At 40.6% G+C, this 19,391-nt stretch overlaps 1 protein-coding gene across 2 annotated transcripts; it reads left to right on the plus strand.

The window, feature by feature from the left end:
- Positions 1-981: 981 nt before the first annotated feature.
- LOC126997416 (protein OS-9-like) lies at positions 982-19,192 on the plus strand. Of its 2 annotated transcripts, XM_050858497.1 has the most exons (16): positions 982-1,170; positions 3,546-3,681; positions 4,415-4,519; positions 6,851-7,017; positions 7,371-7,572; positions 7,834-8,106; positions 8,960-9,168; positions 9,497-9,727; positions 9,958-10,092; positions 10,588-10,698; positions 11,416-11,608; positions 11,837-11,983; positions 17,568-17,605; positions 17,866-17,986; positions 18,248-18,366; positions 19,003-19,192. In XM_050858497.1, the coding sequence occupies exons 1-16, from the start codon at positions 1,030-1,032 to the stop codon at positions 19,108-19,110; spliced, it is 2,436 nt and encodes an 811-aa protein (XP_050714454.1). In that variant the 5' UTR covers positions 982-1,029; the 3' UTR covers positions 19,111-19,192. The 2 variants fall into 2 exon arrangements, with proteins under 2 accessions (XP_050714454.1, XP_050714455.1); XM_050858498.1 differs by lacking the exon at positions 11,837-11,983 and having other exon boundaries at positions 984-1,170.
- Positions 19,193-19,391: the final 199 nt, after the last annotated feature.

A 19,391-nucleotide genomic window follows, 5' to 3' on the forward strand; every position in this document is an offset into this window, starting at 1 on the left:
TGGGCGTGTGGGCTCCAAAATGTTTGAGAATATGGTCCGTACTTTTATTCGCTTCCCCCTCTCACATCAACTATTTGCAAAGGCCAAAGAGGAGATGAATCGGGTTCTAATGAGGGTTTATTCACGTTCATGGTACAGAAGAATGGCCAGCCTGTAGTGCTGACTTGCATGATGGGCGAGCCTCCCATAACCCAGTTAGCCAGTGGGGTACCTCTTTGGCCGACTGGTAAAGGAGTGGCTCTCCCGTTACGCTGGTCGCGGGTTCGATCCCCGGCGCCGGCAAAACGTTTCCTTGTCTGGTTTAATTTCTCGTGTGTTTCGTTACACGCAGAGGTCGTGTGTGAGTGTAGTAAAGAGCAAATTCTGGCATTTCAAGCCTACTAACAGGATCATAAAACTACCTCTGGATTTGCCCAAAACTCTTACGAAAGCCTTGTCAAAGTGTGTGCTTGGACGCTGAAATGTTAAAGAGTATGGCCCTATGTGTCTTCACTATCAAAACCGCTGCTCAAAGTGTAATGCCAGATTTTTGTAAGGAAAGAAAATGTACGTGGGAGTCAAAAGTTTGCAAATTATAACAAGTATTATATCTGTTAAGGAGTAGTAGTAGCCGTTAGCGTTCTCACCGTGAGAATGCTAACGGCTACTGCGGGCCTCACTTAACACTTATTTTGCACACTTTTGACTCCCACGTACATTTTCTTTCCTTACAAAAATCTGTCGTTACAAAAGCCCTCACAGCGCCACAGACAGCAGGCGGGTAGCGGAGTGCCGTCCCCTGCGCGAGAACATTCCAACGGTGCCAGATTGTCGTACTCAGCCTCCTATGTTTCCCAATTTTCGACCCCAAAACTGCCTCCTCGACCCCAATAACTGCCTTCATATATAGTTATCGTTAAAATAGTTGATTATTGGCGATTTTTGGGAATAGTTATGAGTCAGAAAGCGGTATATACAAGGCTCTGAGTACGATAATCTGTCATCGTTGGACCGTCCCGTGTGTCGTGTTGTTGTGATGGCCGTGGCAGGATGGCCGGGGCCGCGATGTACCTGTCCCTCTGCTCCCTCTTCACGCTCGCCGCCGCCTTCCACACCGCCCTCAACATCGACGAGATCAATTCCGTTCACTATGCGATCGACATACTCAACAAGCCTGTGATAAAGGACCAGGTGAGGCCTGCAGGGAGTGCCAGGTTGGGTGCTGCTGGGTGACAAAGGGGCGGGGGGCTGACTCACTGGGGGGCCGCGGCACGGGATGGGGCGCAAGACAGCCCTTCAGGAGGCTCTTCAGGGTGTGTTGTGGGATGTATAGTACAATACTGATGGTGGTGGAAAATTCCTGTGCTCTGGATCTGGATCTGGATGCATAATGCGCAGGGCACCCGTACAGGTGCATAACACGCCTGCTATGAAGGGTTATCAGCCAACAGTAAAGTTACTCTTGGTTTTAATTGTTGTCATGGCAGCACTTTGGGATTACTGGCTATTGTTGAAGAAGGGATAGCCACCCCTTGCAAAATTAGTACTTACATTATGGATTCTTTTGGGGTCCCTAAATGCAGTGCATTAACGAATGACTTCCAGAAAATAGAATGGTAATTGTGGAGATTGACTCCGCCCCTCCAAAATATGTCGTAGAGTCAGATGAGTATATCGACAGTGCCTCAGATGACTGGTGTTGGTACACCTCCTCGCTTGGTAGAGCGACACTTCTCCCGCTTCATTCCTCTTAACCCCACCAAAAAGAACCCTTTTCGAAGGAGTCATGTTTGTGCCAACACAACGCGCAGGGAGCAACGAAGGAAAGACGCAAGGTCTTACTGTCAAGAGTGCGATGTTGGCCTGTGTTATGACCATTGTTTCATAGACGACACTTCTACACTTCTGAAGCTCTAAGTGACTAACAGTGAGAGGGATGCTAATTTTGTACACTGTTATAACAAGTGTGTAAATATATACTAGCCTACTACTTTCTCGCTTATCTATACCTTTTTTATCACCTATTGGGAGTTAGTTTCAAAGTAAAAATACCACAGGTGGGTGATACAGGCACAACAAGGCTCCCCAGCCACCTGCACCTTGACACCCAACACGAGGCAGAGCTTTGTCCCAAAGTTTCACATAATGTTGAATTATATGTTGCTAAAACACATGATGCTCTATTCAGGAACATCCTAACACAACACTCATGTATTATACGCGTAAACCACTGCCTGATGTGTGTTGCTGATGGACGCCGGTCAACGCCGCACCTCCCTCCCTGCCGCCAACTGGATGACGCGCAAAACATGACCCCTTCTATTGAGCACTAAATGGCTATAGTGAGTGATTTTATGTACTTAGGTGTTATAACTTCGGGTTTCCAATAGATTTCCGAGGAAAAAAAATATTCAAAAAATTTGGCAGGTCTGGTACACCATTATACAACTTTGGCAGGGCTCAGTGGGTTAAAAGGAAAGAAAAAGGCCTAATCCCCTTCCCCTAACAATCTTGGGGGACCCGTGGGAAATCGGGGGTTTTGGGTGGAGGAGCATATTTAAACTACTCCAACCAAACTTTACATAACCTAACCTCTAATGGGGGTTTCACCCCCCTCGACCCCCCTCCTAACCAGGGGGGAGCATAGCCCCCCCTGTACCCCCCCCCCTCCCACATGTATGCACTGGTAAAACTAGAGAAGTACAATAGTATGTGAGACCTTGGAAAGGTTATTATTCTCGTGGGAGCAATATTGGCGGCGCGTAGTGAATCTCCATATTTACCAATACAACGGGGGGGTTGAGGGTACAAATCCCCCCCCATCAGGTACGTTATATTAGGTTAAGTTAGTTTACCTTAGTTAAAATTTATTCAGCATGTAGTGTGGGCTGCTGGAAATGCGCATCATGGGACCAGATGGGGCAGCAGCAGGCTGGTGATGACGGGTGGGTGCGAGGCAGTTGCAGGTCTTGATCTTGATTTATAATGTGCAGGGCACCTGTATAGGTTCACCTCAGGCATTGAAAAGTCAATCATTTAGTAATATCTGGAAAACAAAACTTATCTCCATTATAAGAAGCATCATATTTTGCCCAGAAATTAACAAACTTTGTCTCGAAATTAGTACCTAGGCTACCCTCTCTTCAACAACCCTTGGATCATTCAACAGACTTGGAGGGTCTATTTCAAATTTTGTTTATTTCTTCGTAAAATATGATACCTAGGCCTACCTATTAACATGAAGATAGTTTATATCACCGGAAAATAGTTACGAGAGCTTTAGAGTGAATTTAATGTAGAAATTGCTCTGATAACCTGCTGTTGTAACAGCTAACAAACACCACAGTACAGATCAACTGTCTCAAGCTCAGGGTCTATTATAAACTAATATAATTTAAACTAATCATAACCTGACAGATAGTAGCTAGTTCTGCAAAATAGTCGCCTTGAAGGATAGTAACCGATTTGTTACCAGGAATGGTAGTAATCTACTGCCAGTAAATGAGTAACCTATTGCTAGATTTGCTTGCATTGTTGTAAAAGTGAGCATGTTTACTTGTGCACAGGTAAGGGAAGATGAGGTCATGACTGTGGTGAATAGGTATGGCCAGGAATACCTCTGCTTCCTGCCTGCCGTAGGGCCTCTGCACCCAGAGTACAAGCATGACGATGACATCTTGGACCAGCTGGTTGACATCTCAGGTGAGTCAGTCTTCCAATATTCTACCAAACAGCATCGTATTTAAGTAATTAGAAAGCTTTGCATACTTTGATTGAAAATAGCAACATTCATCAGACTACTGATCTGTGACTAGAAAGAGCATCAAATGTGCCAACAAAAATAATATAGGGTCATGACTGCCCTCCCTAACGGACCCACATGTACCATGACAGGCCTCTTAAATGGCCCCACACGAACTTATAGTTTTGTTAACTGGCATCAAATCATGACAGCCCTTCTCTTTAACACTTCAGAACACCAACTGATAGTTATGGTTCATTTTTTATAAGTAATTAACTTTATACCAACACCTTTAGTTAGAATGCATTTTTGTTCTAACATGATATGCCATACAGTGGTGTCCCGAGGGTTGCTGGCGCCCGGGAACAAAGTCACTAATGGCACCCCCCACCTATGTGCACTGCCTCTCCAACCCACCTTTCATTCAAAACAAAAATCTGGTTGTATTGCACCTGGGGACATAGTCCCCCCCAGCCCCCCTTCGGGATGCCACTGATGCCATCTACTGTGAAAGATTTATCAACAATTAATCAAATTGCTACAAAGTTACCTCCCATGGTTGGACAACAGGTCTTGAGATTTAAGCCAGTTATAGCCAGATATGTTTCTAGGGGCCTCGTGTGTGTGTGTGTGTGTGTTTGTATACGTGTGTGCGTGCATGTATGTGTACATAAATTATTATTATTTTTTCAGTCCTCTTGAAGCCTATGGAGACAGCACCATGCCTCATCAAAACAGTGGATTGGTGGACCTATGAGTTCTGCTACAGCTCTGTCATCAAGCAGTACCATCTTGAGGGTAAGGAAGAGAAAGAACATATACATGATTTTAATGTTTATCAGTAGTAGCATTTGTTTTATGTTGAGAAGTAGCACCTCTTATGACATCTGTCTGCATCCCTAAGATATGAAGAGTAAGTTAGTTTTTCAGTATTCATCTGCATGGTTTAGGAAATTACCAAGAGGGGAAATGGCTCATACATCCATTATACAAGAGTTGACCAGCATCTTCGTTCTTTCATCGCTTTCACTGGTAAAATCTGGAATAGCCTTCCCTCATCTGTATTTCCTCCTGCCTACAACTTGACCCCCTCCAAGAGAGTAGTATCAGGACACCTCTCTACCCAAAATTGACCTCTTTTGGCCACTAATCTATACTCCTTTTTATTGGAGCAGTGATTAGGGGGCTTTTTCGTTTTCACTCATCTTTGCCCTTGAGCTGCTTCCTTTACTGTATAAAAATGATAATTATAATAAAAAATAACAAAGCTGAGTTTTGGCATTGGCTCCTTATAACATGTTGTTACGAGCACATGGCATATGTCTCCGTGGGATATGAGGTAAATGATGATGGTGATGAGGATGAGAAGCATGTTCAGACTGTAGAGATTAAGGTAGACACTAGAGTAATAGTACAGGCAGTCTGTGTTGCAGCCTGTAGTGTGGAAAAGTGATGTAGTCATTCCTAGTAATAGGCACACCTAACATCACCTCTCGAGCGGTACAAACCTGATGGAGGGACTGTTTTTGTGTTGATGGTAGTGGGCTATAGAGTCTCTATATATATATATATATATATATATATATATATATATATATATATATATATATATATATATATATATATATATATATATATATATATATATATATATATATATATATATATATATATATATATATATATATATATATATATATATATATATATATATATATATATATATATATATATATATATATATATATATATATATATATATATATATATATATATATATATATATATATATATATATATATATATATATATATATATATATATATATATATATATATATATATATATATATATATATATATATATATATATATATATATATCCCACCAAACATTCTAACATTAAATCAAAGTATGTGCTTATCTTTATATTCATTCATACATACTCTGGTAATATTTCTGTGGTTTTTGATTCACAAAACTGAGTGAAATTCCAGCGTAATATACATTCGCAAAATCTCTGTCACTAGTAAAACAGAAAGTAATAAAGTTATACCTCCATTAAATAGTCGTAAAGAGATAAATATGAATGCCCATGAAAGTCAGAATAAGTGACATCACCTGCTTTTTGTAGTAAAAACATGTTTATTTAATGAATCTGATATCTGCAACATGGTGCAGGCTGCTGCCAGACATGTGAAAACATCAAGTGACAGCTCGGGGATTTTGGATGTGAAATGCTAATGCGAGGAACATTCCAGCACATACATGGGATCTTGCCTACTGCAAGTTTTATCCATGGAAGAAAGTAGACAGATACCCATGTATGAATAAGCTGAAGGACAGGGCAGCACTTCCATTCCATAAAACATGGCCATGGAGACAAAAATTGTGCAAAATGAATGTAAAAAGAGGTGTGACTTGGAGGGGAACAAAACTTTCACATTTTTTTGTCAAACTTTTCAAGTAATGGCCCTTCCCAAGCACACCCTCACCCAGAATTCCTTGTTTACAATGACTGAGGATGAGCACCATCACCCAGAATGAAGAATAGCATGCAAAACAGGTCTTTCACCATCAGTGCAGGGACATACGCAGAGGTGTTATGTTGCCGGCCACTGGCACCTGGCTGTAGTTGTTGTACAAAATATGAATGTATTTTCATATTCTGATTCTGTTGTTTATTCAATGTTTTGCACTATAAAAAGAATACTAAAAATATTAGTGACTTTTTGTAATATAATATTTATTACCTTCTTCTGGCTAAGAACTGTACTGAATCCACGTTTTGTGTGGAGATGTTAGGTGCGCCTATTCTGGGCAGCATATTTATTGCTGTGTTTATGAGAATTTGAACCTCGTCATCCTTGTTAATCACCTCTTAGACCAACTTGTGAAATACATGCATGTATTTTTATTCTCATGTCTCAGCCCAGACAAGAATGTAACAATAAGAAGATGACATTATTAAAGTATTCTTTTGTAATTTTCTGTATATAAAAAGTTGCAACCTCTTCACCTCAGTGACACAGTATATGATGCATTAATATATTATCAATCCTTGAATTCCAGCAAGCATAATATTATTAGAATGTACATGGCAGTACCTGACATCAAGTCATAATTCCAGACAACAAAGCCTCTGGACCCATCATCATCTTAGGCAAATACGAGTCTGAATACAACTGGAAAAATAGTTCAGAGACAAAAAACCGCTTGCAGAGGTTTCATAGCCAGTTCTACGTGAATGGCACAAAATGTGACCTAACAGGGGAGTCACGCCGCACTGAAGTTAGGGTGAGTATGCCATTTCTGCTCACATGAGAGTGGAAAGAGAGCCCTTAGAACTGCATAGTATGTGGAATATATAAGATGTTGAATATGAAAGACTATATATGTGATGGATATAATAATTTCTTCAGATATGTATGGGCAATATGAATAAAAATGGAATAGGGAGAGTGTACTACTTTGTTGTACTCCTATCAAAATGATATGGTGAATGACAGTAAAGCCTAAATTTATTAAAGACTGTAATGTCCAGGCAACTTCTGAGTCTGGTCTTGTAAAGAATACTTATTTGCCTAATAAGAAATAAGATTGATGTTAAAAAATACTGGAAAATCTTCAGTTAATACTTTCCATTTTAGTTTCACTGTGAAGATGGTGTTGGTGACTATATTCAGCGAGTAGATGAACCTGAGTCGTGTCGCTACGTTGTGACGGTGGCCACAACCAGGGTGTGCCACCACCCATACCTGAGGTTGCAGACAGCACGTTCCCCTCACATCATCACCTGTGCTCCTGCCCTCTCTGAGGACCAGTACAATAAATACCTTCTCTTCCAAGAGAGTATGTACTTCTAGGGTTACCATGTTAGAAAGTAGATCCCAGAGTGTAGGTATGAGTAACATTCCACACTAATTTCATAAAAAATCCACTTCAAACTATTGTTGTATAAGTCTCATCAGTCATGATGATTTTTCTGCCCTACATGTGGTCCGCTGCTTCCAATGACCCTGCGGTATGGTGCATAATCAGTGAAACAACATTATAATCAAAGTCTTTGAAATTGGAGCTACTAAGAAGTTTTACTTTTTTCTTCTCCCCTAGAAAAAATTAAGGAAGAGCAAGAGCTGGAAAAAAAATTATTCCAACAGAATGCAGAAATTCTTCAGGAAACAAGAATGGAGGAAGGATCATCCCTTCTTCAGCCAGCCTCCACTCAAACCCAGCAAGAGGGAGAGGATGAGGATGATAATCTTAAGATGAACGTAAAAATCTTCAGAGTATCCCCTCCGAACAAGCACAAAGCCAAACACACCAGGGACACCAAGGAGGACCTGGTAGAGGTGGAGACACAGATCACTTTGGAAGAAGAGGCTGGTGAGTGGCTGACTTGACTTAACTTGCTTTATGTGTTGTTTGTGAAGGGTCATGTCCTCTCCTTGCCCAGGATATGATATGTACTTGGGAACTTTGGATCTCTTTCTTACTCCAAATACTTTCACTATTATCATCATCACATTGAACAGATGCACGTTCAAGGCTATTTGGGTTAACAGACTTTTACTGTATATTGGAGTGTATTGTGTCATTCTTTGCATTACTAGATGCAAGGGTTAAGGATCTTACCAAATCGAGCTGCATTTAAATGGTTCTGTGCATGGTTACCTCACATACTAAGTACAACCAAAGCAAGCTGGCAAGTGGGGCAAGGCAGGCTGAGGTCATTAACCTTTTTCAGCATTGTCACTCCTCCGTATTTCCACCCACGTGATATCCCATCTCAACTCTGTCGCTCTTGCCACTTTTTCAGCGGTTCATTTAAGCTAAACAGTTTAGTGTCATATTCTTGGATACATTCTTTCACGTTATTTCTTACAGATAATTTTGACTTTATATGCCCATCCCAAACATTTGACGAAAGCCAGATAAAGTGGCAAAATATTCATAGCAAACCTGCAAAATATGTCTGCTGCATTTCTGATTTGCTACATTAATATCCTATTAATTTAGTTTATTGTTCCTTAAAAATTAAGAATACTTAGTTTAAAATTGTATCGATATGTGTGTACTTACTTTCTGTTATACAAATGTAACAGGAGATGGGAACACAATTAAATTCAAGATGTGCCACATGCTCATTCCAGACATTCTTTGCCTGCCAGTGCCCAAGCTGCCACCCACCATTAGTCAGACTATAGTAACAATACTGTAATAACATTTTCCCTAACAGATACACACCTGAAACCAGAGGACATGAAGGTTCCACTGGGGTCCAAGGAGGGGATGGGCGGCACAGGGGATGGGGAAAGCACCCAAGGAGGTACTGAAGGAGAAGAGATTGTCAAGAAGCTGGAGGACACCCTTGGGAACACAATGGGAGGTGACGGCCACAGTCTCATCTCCAACCTCAAGCCTCACAAGCTGCTGCAGCTCTTGGATGTAAGTTGGGGACAAAGTGACTGAAGCCTTACTTAAGCAGAGAGCCACATTTTATTCTTTATCTCTTCTTACTGTTGTAGAATTACGTAGTTTACAAAGTATTTGATAAAACTATATGTAATAATCCTCAGTCCAGCCAAATTTTTAAAAAGTACAAGTTTTTTCTACTAACATTTAGCTTACACAGTAATAAATTTGTAAATCATCCAAACAATATGTACAGATTTTCACATTCCACTATCATGAATGCCTCAAACCAATTTATTTGTTACCACTGTCTTGGGGTTATGTTTATTTCAACTTAATAAATCCTCATACTCCAATCCAGCCGACAGAGCCTTACATTTCTGAGGCTGAAGAGCTTGAAGATGAGACTGAAAACGAGGATGAATTAGAAGAAGAGATGGATGAGAATGAAGATTATGATGAGGATGAAGAGGGTGGCACAGGCCTGGAAGAGATGGAGGCATTGTGGCAAGCCTCCAAGTCCACTAAGAGGGACCATTTCTCCAAGCTGCAAAAGAGACTTCGTCAGCTCGGGAAAATGTTCATCAATCAAGTAAATTGGGGATGGGCATCATCTGTTTAATATTGTTGATATTTATTTGTTGATTATCAAAAAAATCTTACTCTGTTTTGGGGGATCTAAGTATACTTCATCAATTTTTTTACATCATACCACTGTGCTACTCATCAGTCAAATATGTATCGATTATAAACTCAATCATGTATTCATTAATAGAGTAGTATCACACCTGTGTATAGCTTCTCCCTTTCTTTGATGTGGAGGGAGTGGCAGGAGCCCGAGATGCTGAGACTGACAAAATAGCTGAGTTTCGGAAGATGGTAGACAACATCAAGGAGGGACACATAAAGCAGCTGGAACAGGAGGTCAATGACTGGAATGATAAGATCCTTAGTAAGGTATGCTGGAAGCTTTGTCTGCATGTATTTCACTCATTTAACCTTGCTTTACCAGGATAATGCTTGGGTATCTGCATGACAAGTACCCATTCATCCACCTCTTTATTATCAGCTCTTATACAAAATTGTTGCATGATCACATTCGTTGAGCTCAGCCTAACAAGGGTGGAGCATTAACTCCCCAGAGACACTGACACATAATTTAACACAGTAATCACAAATACAAATAAGCTATATAAGAGGAGTATATGGTTTGTCAAGATGGATGGAGAAGGTAATGAAGATGTGTATTGAGAGTTTTGGTATGGGTCTAACAGCGATGGAAGTGGATTGTGGGGTGATAAATTAGGTTAACAATAGTAAATTATGATAGGCTTTGAAAATTAATATTTTAGATATTCCACTCTTGTATGCGTCCAAAGGCTTGTCGTTTAGAAAATAGCCCAAGCTGTTGCTTTTAGCATTCTTCCTCATATGACTTTCCTAACTTATCAGAAGGAGATGCAGGAGACTGACCAGGCACTGGAAGAAGAAGAGCAGAAGCTGGGCACTGCTCTTTCCTCCTTTATGAAGGCCCTTGATGTGGCAGAGGATAAACTCTCTAGGGTAAGCTATTGTGCCAGAATCATGTGATGCATTTCTGTGTGTAAAACTTAAATATATTACCTAGGTTATGGTTAAATTCATGTATTTTTATATTATGTGGATCTAATTTTTGAGAGACTGAAATTTGATAAATTTGAAATAGCACTAGATGAAGCTCTACTGATCTTTAAATTAATAAATTCAGACCAAAATGTAAAATACTGTAAGGTTTTGAATATCAAAAGGTTTAGAACAACAAAGTGCGTTGTATATCCAGATCTTTGAGGGTCAAAATCATGCATTGTAGCAAATTTCTGTATGAAATGCTCTCTTGTGCTGGTCTAAACCCTTAAAATAGTGCTACAGTACCTCCCTGATATATCAAAGCATGCTCATGGCAACATCCAGAAAGGTGTCTTAAAAAAATATTTCAATTTTTAGAAAACAGCAGGTTGTTCTCATCCTCTCTTCTCTTTTTTTTTTTTTTTTTTTTTTTTTTTTTTTTTTTTTTCAGAATATTGAAGGTTAAAAGTTACTTTTAGTAGACTAATATTAAATAGGAGAGTATTAGATTGATGTGGAGTCACTGAAGAGGGTCGCAGGGCTCGCCAAAACTTGTTAGAAATGTATTTTCGTGCTGGGGACAAGATAAATGGCGATGTGGTGATGCCTGGCAAAAATAATTTATGATTACAAGACTGTTCCAAGTTCAGGAACTTTCAATGCTGCTTTTTTCAGGTAAAGAAGGAGATGGAGGTTTTAGAGGACTATCTTGACCATCAGTTAAAAGAGATGGAGGACACAGTATCAGATGAATCCAAACCCTCCTCTCAGTCTGAGTCCACCCCCCAGGACCAGGCAGGCCAGGACTCAGAGGGCCCCATGGAAGGGATGCCCCCTTCCCTTCACAGTTCAGAGGAACCCTTGAAAGGTACATCACTCCCACACTCATACACTAACCCTAAAAATCCTCCTCCTTCCCTCACCTCATCCTCTTCAGCCTCTCGCCTTCTTCGGTCCCAGAAGCCCAGCCATCTCCTCACTTACAACGCTTTTACACAGAGCAAACCTACCTCAAAGCTGTCTAGAAAGAAATCTGTTGTTAGTAGTTTTTCCTTGTCTCCCACCACCACATCTCCTTCCTCTTCTTCCTCTACAGTATCATCATCCTCTCCTCCCTTTCCTGCCTCCTCCTCCTCTGCTCGCCTCTCAGGTGGAACCCCTCATCCCCTCTTCACCACACATCGGGAGAGGCTCACTAAGCGCAGAGGCCGCAAGCTTCCTCGCACTAATATAGGAAGCACAGGTAGAGATTGCAAATTTCTTATTGTTATGTGCATGCTCTTGGAAGATCTCTAGGCTTGTTGAGTTGGAGTAGAACTGGATGTTGTTTATCCTCCTCTTGTGAAACTTGCCATGAGCTTGTGTGCTAAATTTCCTTGAGTGAAGTTGTGTTGAAGATGCATTTTTTTCTCTGCCTTGTCCATTTTCCTTGTGTGAGGGAAATCCATTTGATGTTGTGCTGGGTGGCATTTGATAGGTAGTTCATTAGGTTGCTTTATCATCTAACAACAGCTGACACTGAGGCAAGAAATAAACTTTTGGCCAGTTCAGGTAGTATAGTGATACCTACGATTGCTATTTCCTCCTTTTCATATTGATTTCTATATACAGTGTCTATGTACTTCCATGGACTGGCATTGCCAATATAACCATGTATTGAATCCATTTGCTCCCTACCCATGGTTCTCAGGGTGTACCCTCTGCGTGACCATGGATGAACTTTAAGAAGTGACAAGGAGCAGTTGTTTGTTGTGAGGCATCTAAGCAATATGCTGTGTTCATGTAACCCAGATGCAAGTTCCTAATACTTGAACTTGTTTATTGGTTGTTGTTATACTTTCACTAATCTTTAACCTTTTCATGGCGCAGGCTTGGGAGGTGAGTATCCCCTCAGGCGCAGTCGGGCAGCCCAGTGGGGGGTCTCTTTTAACCTCTGTATCTCAAAAACTATTCATCACAGCTAAAAAACAAAAACACCATTGGAAAGAGGAGGCCCAGATCTATAGGAGTTGGTTATGTATGCCTCTCCTGTGAATGTACATGCACGTTCGAGGAGTGTTGAATGTGAACACTTACGTAAGTGCGTGCGCGATGATCAGCCATTTTGAGGCAACTGCAGACATCTCTCCATGAGGTTCTGTCAAGGTAGTATTGCCAACTGCAATATTTACAACTATTTAGTCAAAGAATCAGTCAGATGATAGGTTAAACTACAGTACCCTCTCGAGTTTCGCGATCCTCGAGTTTAGCGCTTAGTCCTAAATTCTTACCATCACGACTTTCGAGGCTTTCGCGCATTACCGCCACGACTTTCGCGCTCCTTTGACATGTACGGTTCACGTCTACCTACCGTCGGCGTCATGTGTGCTGCCTTAAAAGGCGGTGTCCAACCATTGGGGCTATGGGCAACAGCGGATGCCCATATGCCCAACCGGGAGCGAGTTGTTGGTTGTCCGTGTGATTGGAAAACGGTTGTGAGTACGAGCGTGGGTACGTGGGCACCTCACGGCTGTATGTAAACAAACAAACGACAGCAGTGGCTGAGGATTGAGGAGCAGTGGAAGAAGGCCCACCAAGAGTCTCGTAAAATGGACTGGCAGAGCTGCTTTGCTTACTACTTAATTAATAAGATAAGAGAACACCCCGTGCTGGGGAACCACAGTCCAAAAAACTTTTTTCTCGAGTCTATGAAAATTGTAGATCTCCCATTGATGTTTTCCTCTTCTTCTTCTTTGACCTGTAATGCATGGCAGCGATGGTGAAAAGTAACAGTGGAAAATAGCAAGAGGGCATAGAAAACCAAAATCAGGGAAAGAAAAGAACGGAAAAACACCAAAGTTCAGGGTGAAGTGTATAAGTGCGCACTGTGAAGTAAATAAGGGCTGCTTTCACAGTCACTGTTTATTTTGATCGTTACCAATGGTGGCGATCGACGCTTTAGTTTTCCACGTGAAATTGGCCTATGGGGTAGTAGTGGCTGCAGAGAAAGCGACAGGTGTTGAGAGTGTGTGGTAAGGTGCGGGGCGAGGCTAACCCCACAGCCGCCACGAGGTGCCATTGTAAAGGCAATACCTCCGACACCATCACATCACATCACTACCCATCGGCCAGTTTCAAGTGGAAATACTAGAGCGGCGATCGCCACCATTGGTAACGATCAATACAAACAAAATGACTGTGAAAGTGGCCCTAAGTGCATGTTGTGAAGTATAAAAGTGTGGAAAAGGAGGACCTAAGAAGCGATACAAAGCATTACAGGTCAAAAGAAGAAGAAGAAGGTCCACCATACACTGGCCGGTGTTGCAAGAAATATCTTCCCGCTGAAATTAGTCATTCTGCTGTCCACCACGCATGCGCGCTGTGGGAATACACAGCATTAAAAGTGTTAATTTTCCTTAATTTGTTCTTTTTTGTCCACTTGTGGTCTTTGTGAGCAGTGAGGGAAATAAGGAAGCAGTAAGCAAGTTGAACCTCTCTGCGAACTATTTTGTGATTGCGGCGGCAGTTTACGTTCAATAGGCATTGAAAAGTCAATCATGATGTTAGTGATTTGATGATATATAACAGAAAGAGTTAGCAGATTATACCATAACACACAGAAAACTACCAGAAGCTATAGGTTTGTCCAACTGTACCACGGGTGACCGCGAGAAACCGCCCTTACATTAGCAGATGACACCACGTGGATCACAAGCGTGTATTCAGAACTGCCAGCCAATTGTAAGGCAGCCACCTTCAACTGCGGCTTCAGAACGACCTGTTCTCACTTCCCATTTACTGCCTATTACCAAATCACGTATTTTGAGATAACAAGAGAGTAAAGTCGAAAAAAATTCTGATAACAAGGGAGTCAAGTTGAAAAAAAAAGTATTTATTTCCACGGGCCGGAACCAATTAGCACTTTTTCGTGTATTTCAATACCTCAAGTTTCGCGATCCTCGAGTTTAGCGCTATACCTTCGGAATGAAGCAAGCTCAAAACTCGAGAGGGTACTGTATGCAAAAATGACGCTATATTGGACAAGAACATCCAACAGTTACTCATCTGTAGATTTTCCACACTGGGCTGATATGATTTTCCACCAAATTTAATGGAGAACCCACTCAATTGGCAATCCTGTGTTGTGAGAAATAGTGTTGGAACACTCTCATACGCGGGAGATTTGAGTGCGGCTGGAGATTGCAGTGAGCGTTTAGCACCACCAGCAAATGCGCCTACCGCTCACTGCGAGCATTTAGCAGTGAAAGGGTTAAATGATCCTATTTTTTGTAATATTCAGGTTAAACTAATATTTTTCTTGAAAGAAATGAGATATTTCATTGAGTTTTTTGCAGTGGGGAATATTGAACATGATTGCATAAGGAGCTGCTTTATGTTGTACTGATCAGCAGACAACTCACACTTGAGAGGTATATATCCATGAACAAGTGGAGAACGATCACCTATCCTTACTCATAAGAAATTCATAAGTAGGTTAGTGTCATAGGCTTGGGACAGATCAGTTTGTGGCTTTAGACAAAAGAAGCTGTGGTGAACCCGAGTGGTGTAAGTTTACTGAGCTTAGTTTACAGAAGGATCAGACTTTTGCTGCTGTATAACTAATTTCTAGTGAGGGACTTATGTGTATATGTATAAGCAGAGTGTAAATCAGTGGTAAAAAATTTGTATGGGGCAGTGTTACGAGTGGAGTCCCACAGGGGTCGGTGCTGGGTCCACTGCTTTTTATTATTTACATCAATGATTTGGACACAGGAATTAGTAGTGATGTCAGTAAATTCACAGATGATACCAAGATTGGTAGAGTAATCCAATCAGACCAGGATGAGCTTGAGAGACTATATGACTTGGCAGGGAAGTGGCAGATGGAATTCAATGTCAGGAAGTGTAGGTATTTTGAGTGTAGGTAGGAATAACCCCTCACACAATTACTCATTAACCTTTTCATGGCTAAACGCTCGCAGCGAGCGTTAGGTGTATGTGCTGGTGGTGCTAAACGCTTGCTGTGAGCTCCATCCGCACTCAAATCTCGCACATATGAGTGTGTTCCAACAATATTTCTCACAACACAGCATTGCCAACTGAGTGGGTTCTCCACTAAATTTGTGGAAAATCATGTCAGCCCAGCACGGAAAATCTACAGATGAGCAACTAGTGGATGTTAATTGTTGTCCAATATAGCAACGTTTTTGCATCACCTATCACATGAATGACATTTTGACCAAATAGTTGTAAAATTAGCAGCTGGCAATACTGCTCTGCCAGCACCCCATCATCAAGAGATCTACAGTAGTTGCCTTACGGCTGACCGTCGCACACGCATAAATGTACGTCTTCATAGGCAACACCCCCAGAACATGTCCGTACTTTCGCAGGAGAGGCTTACATTACCAAATCATATAGATCTTGGCCTTCTCTTTCCAATGGTGTTTTTGTTTTCTAGCTGTGATGAATAGTTTTTGAGATACAGAGGTTAAAAGAGCAAGCACTAGTGTCACTTGCTCACTGCGAGCGCCAGTCGCCCTCACAGCAAAAACACCCCCTGAACGTGCCTGTATGTTCACAGGAGAGGCTTACATAACCGGATCTTATAGATCTTGGCCTCCTCTTTCCAATGGTGTTTTTGTTTTGTAGCTGTGATGAACAGTTTTTGAGATACAGTGGTTAAAAGAGATCCCCTTCCCCCGCTGGGGTACCCGAGCACGCCTGAGGGGGTAGTCTCGTTGCGAACGCTTAGCAATGAAAGAGTTAAATGAAACTCCTCTAAGCAGGTCTGGGTGTGAGAGAGACTTAGGAGTCGTAGTGAGCCCTGACCTCCGTCCTAGGGCTCAATGCATTCAGGCTAAAAATCTTGCAAACAGGGTACTGGGTTTCATCTCAAGGAGCATAAGCAATAGGAGCACTGAAGTCATCCTCAAACTTTACTTAGCACGTTAGACCTCATGTCGATTATACTGTTCAGTTCTAGTCACCCTACTATAGAATGGATATCAAGATGTTAGAATCTGTACAAAGGAGAATGACAAAGATGATTCAGGGGGTGAGAAACTTGCCTTATGAGGACAGACTGAAGCATTTAAATCTACACTCTCTAGAAAAGCAAAGGTTGCGAGGAGACCTGATCAGAGTCTATAAATGGATGAAGGGCTTCAATAAAGGGGATATCAATAGGGTTTTGGTTGTAAAAGAACCAAGTAGGACACATAGCAATGGTTTTTAGTTAGATAAATTCAGATTCAACAAAGACATAGGCAAGAATTGGTTTACCAATAGGGTGGTGGATGAATGGAACAGGCTTGGCAACCATGTTGTGGGTGTCAATACCATAGATACATTCAAGAAGAGGTTGGATAAAGTCATGGATAGTGAAGTAAGGTGGGGTTAGGATTACAGGAGCTGCCTTGTTTAGGCCAACCGGCCTCTTGCAGACTCCTTACGTTCTTTTATATATATATATATATATATATATATATATATATATATATATATATATATATATATATATATATATATATATATATATATATATATATATACTGTATGACCAACTCACTCTCAAACTGTAGAATTCTGTTTACATTCTGATTCTCATATTTAGTGAAAATTATCAAGATTTATCTTTTATTCTAAAAGTCTATAATAGGGTTTTGTTCCAGTTTTTCATTTTGTTGCATTTATAGCATTTCATTAGACCATGTAAGAGATTAAGTAATATATTTTAGAGACAAGGGATGCATTTAGTTCTGTCTCAGTTAAAGAAAAATAATGTTGATTCCATTTAAGTTGTATGGCTTGCTGGAAATACTTCTAATAAAGTATTTTGCCTCCAGAAACCACTTCCAAGCACATCAAGGAAGAAACTGATAAGGTCTGTATTGATTATCATCATGATCTTTTTTGGTGGGGGGAGGGGAGAAATGCTGTGCAATCTTATCTTTATGTTTTTCTTGAAGCTTCAGTTCAATACAACAACCTCAGTAAGGGACATCTAACTAGTTTAACAAATCTTTAATACTTTACATCATTAATGACACCCTACTGCTTCTAGGTGATTACTAAAAAGAATTATTCTACACATTGTTTCATGCAGTTATAAAGCATGTCTTGCTCTTGGGTTGTGGTGTACAGGTGGAGGACGATAGCCAGCAGAAGCGCCTTTCCAAGACCAAGATGGAGGATGAGTCACAGAAGACCAAACTGGAACAAACCATCAAAGATAAGCTTCAAAAGCTTGGCCATGAGAAGATAGGTGAGAGAGATATAATATTATTATGAAAGTAAAAATTGATGATAATCTCAAGTCATATCATGATAGCCACTTAAAATTTGCTCATACCACTAAAAGGTTGGGGCCATCCACCAGGAGTCTACTGACACTAACAGCAACAAAAATATATAAATAGACAAATAAATAAATAACAAGTCACCCCATCAGCATTGACTCCCAAATTACCAAATTACCTAACACTGTAAACATTGTGCTAGATATTAATTGTCTTTTCTTTCTCAGGGAGGAAGTTTGAAGTAAAAATACTGACTCCAAACTCCTTAGAGGATGAAGACTCCACCAGCTCCATGCTCTCCCAGGAGGAGGTGGAAGCCTTCCAGAATATGATTGTTAACTTGCTTGTAAGTAAGCTCTGTGTTCTTGTTGTAGCCACTAAGGATTCTTTCTTTTACATCTAGTGAATACAAAGAGAAGGTGTGGCAAGGTTGAGGGGTAGAAAGACTGCTAGAAATTTGTAACATTAGTGTGAAGCTTCTCAAAGCTGAGGGTGTGGCCATGGTTTGAGGGTTGCATGTGGTCCTGGTAATCTGGTACCATTCCTCCTGAGTGGAAATGGGTGTTGGTTATCCCAATTTGAAAAGGAAAAGGTTACCATCAGGACTGCAAGAACTACTGCAGGTATATTTTTGTGTGAGGATCATCCCATTGCCACAAAGTTTAACCTGTGGTGGATCAGATCGTCTTCATTTTTTCATCTCATTCATGTAAGGCAATGCTACTCATGCTTGGTAATTCATAGGTCTCTCCTACAATCTTTGTAACATGCCATATTTACGTACATGCCTATAAGTGTCCGTATGTGTGGCTGGGAGGAAAGGATATTGATTTCACATGAGGATCCATGCAGAGCATTGTATTGTGTAATAAACTTGTGTATTGTATGGAATTATAACTTTAGTCTCTTTTTCTGGTGAGAGTTTCATTTACTATGCATCTTGAGTACAGAGAGCATTTATTCTTTTATTTTATTCCTGCAGAGTGCAAATGCTGAAGAGTTAGAGGAAAGAGAAAATCACCGAAAGTTAGAGAAGAATTATGGATTCGTCTGGGATGACAGTCGGCTTACAGAAGAGGAAGAGAACTAATTATATATATATATATATATATATATATATATATATATATATATATATATATATATATATATATATATATATATATATATATCCCAAAGCCCAAGATGCTGTGAAGGACTAGTGTGATAAGCAGCAGTTGGTAAAAATGGAATGTGTACAGAAAGGTTTTTCAGTTGTATCATTCAATGCTTTGTAGATATTTTATAAAGAGACTAACAAGACTCAGTTAGGTAAAGCAGGTTTTGAAATTCATATATAAAGTGCTTGTAAGCAAGCCCCTCAGTGCTTGA

This window comes from Eriocheir sinensis, chromosome 12 (genome assembly GCF_024679095.1).
Source record: "Eriocheir sinensis breed Jianghai 21 chromosome 12, ASM2467909v1, whole genome shotgun sequence".
Taxonomy (NCBI): Eukaryota; Metazoa; Arthropoda; class Malacostraca; order Decapoda; family Varunidae; genus Eriocheir; species Eriocheir sinensis.

Excerpts from the sequence above, each read along its gene's own strand:
- LOC126997416 (XM_050858497.1), top strand. The coding sequence starts at position 1,030 with ATGGCCGGGGCCGCGATGTACCTGTCCCTCTGCTCCCTCTTCACGCTC. Across the intron at positions 10,699-11,415 it reads CAGAGGATAAACTCTCTAGG|GTAAAGAAGGAGATGGAGGT; the intron begins GTAAGCTATTGT and ends TGCTTTTTTCAG. Across the intron at positions 17,606-17,865 it reads TCAAGGAAGAAACTGATAAG|GTGGAGGACGATAGCCAGCA; the intron begins GTCTGTATTGAT and ends TGTGGTGTACAG.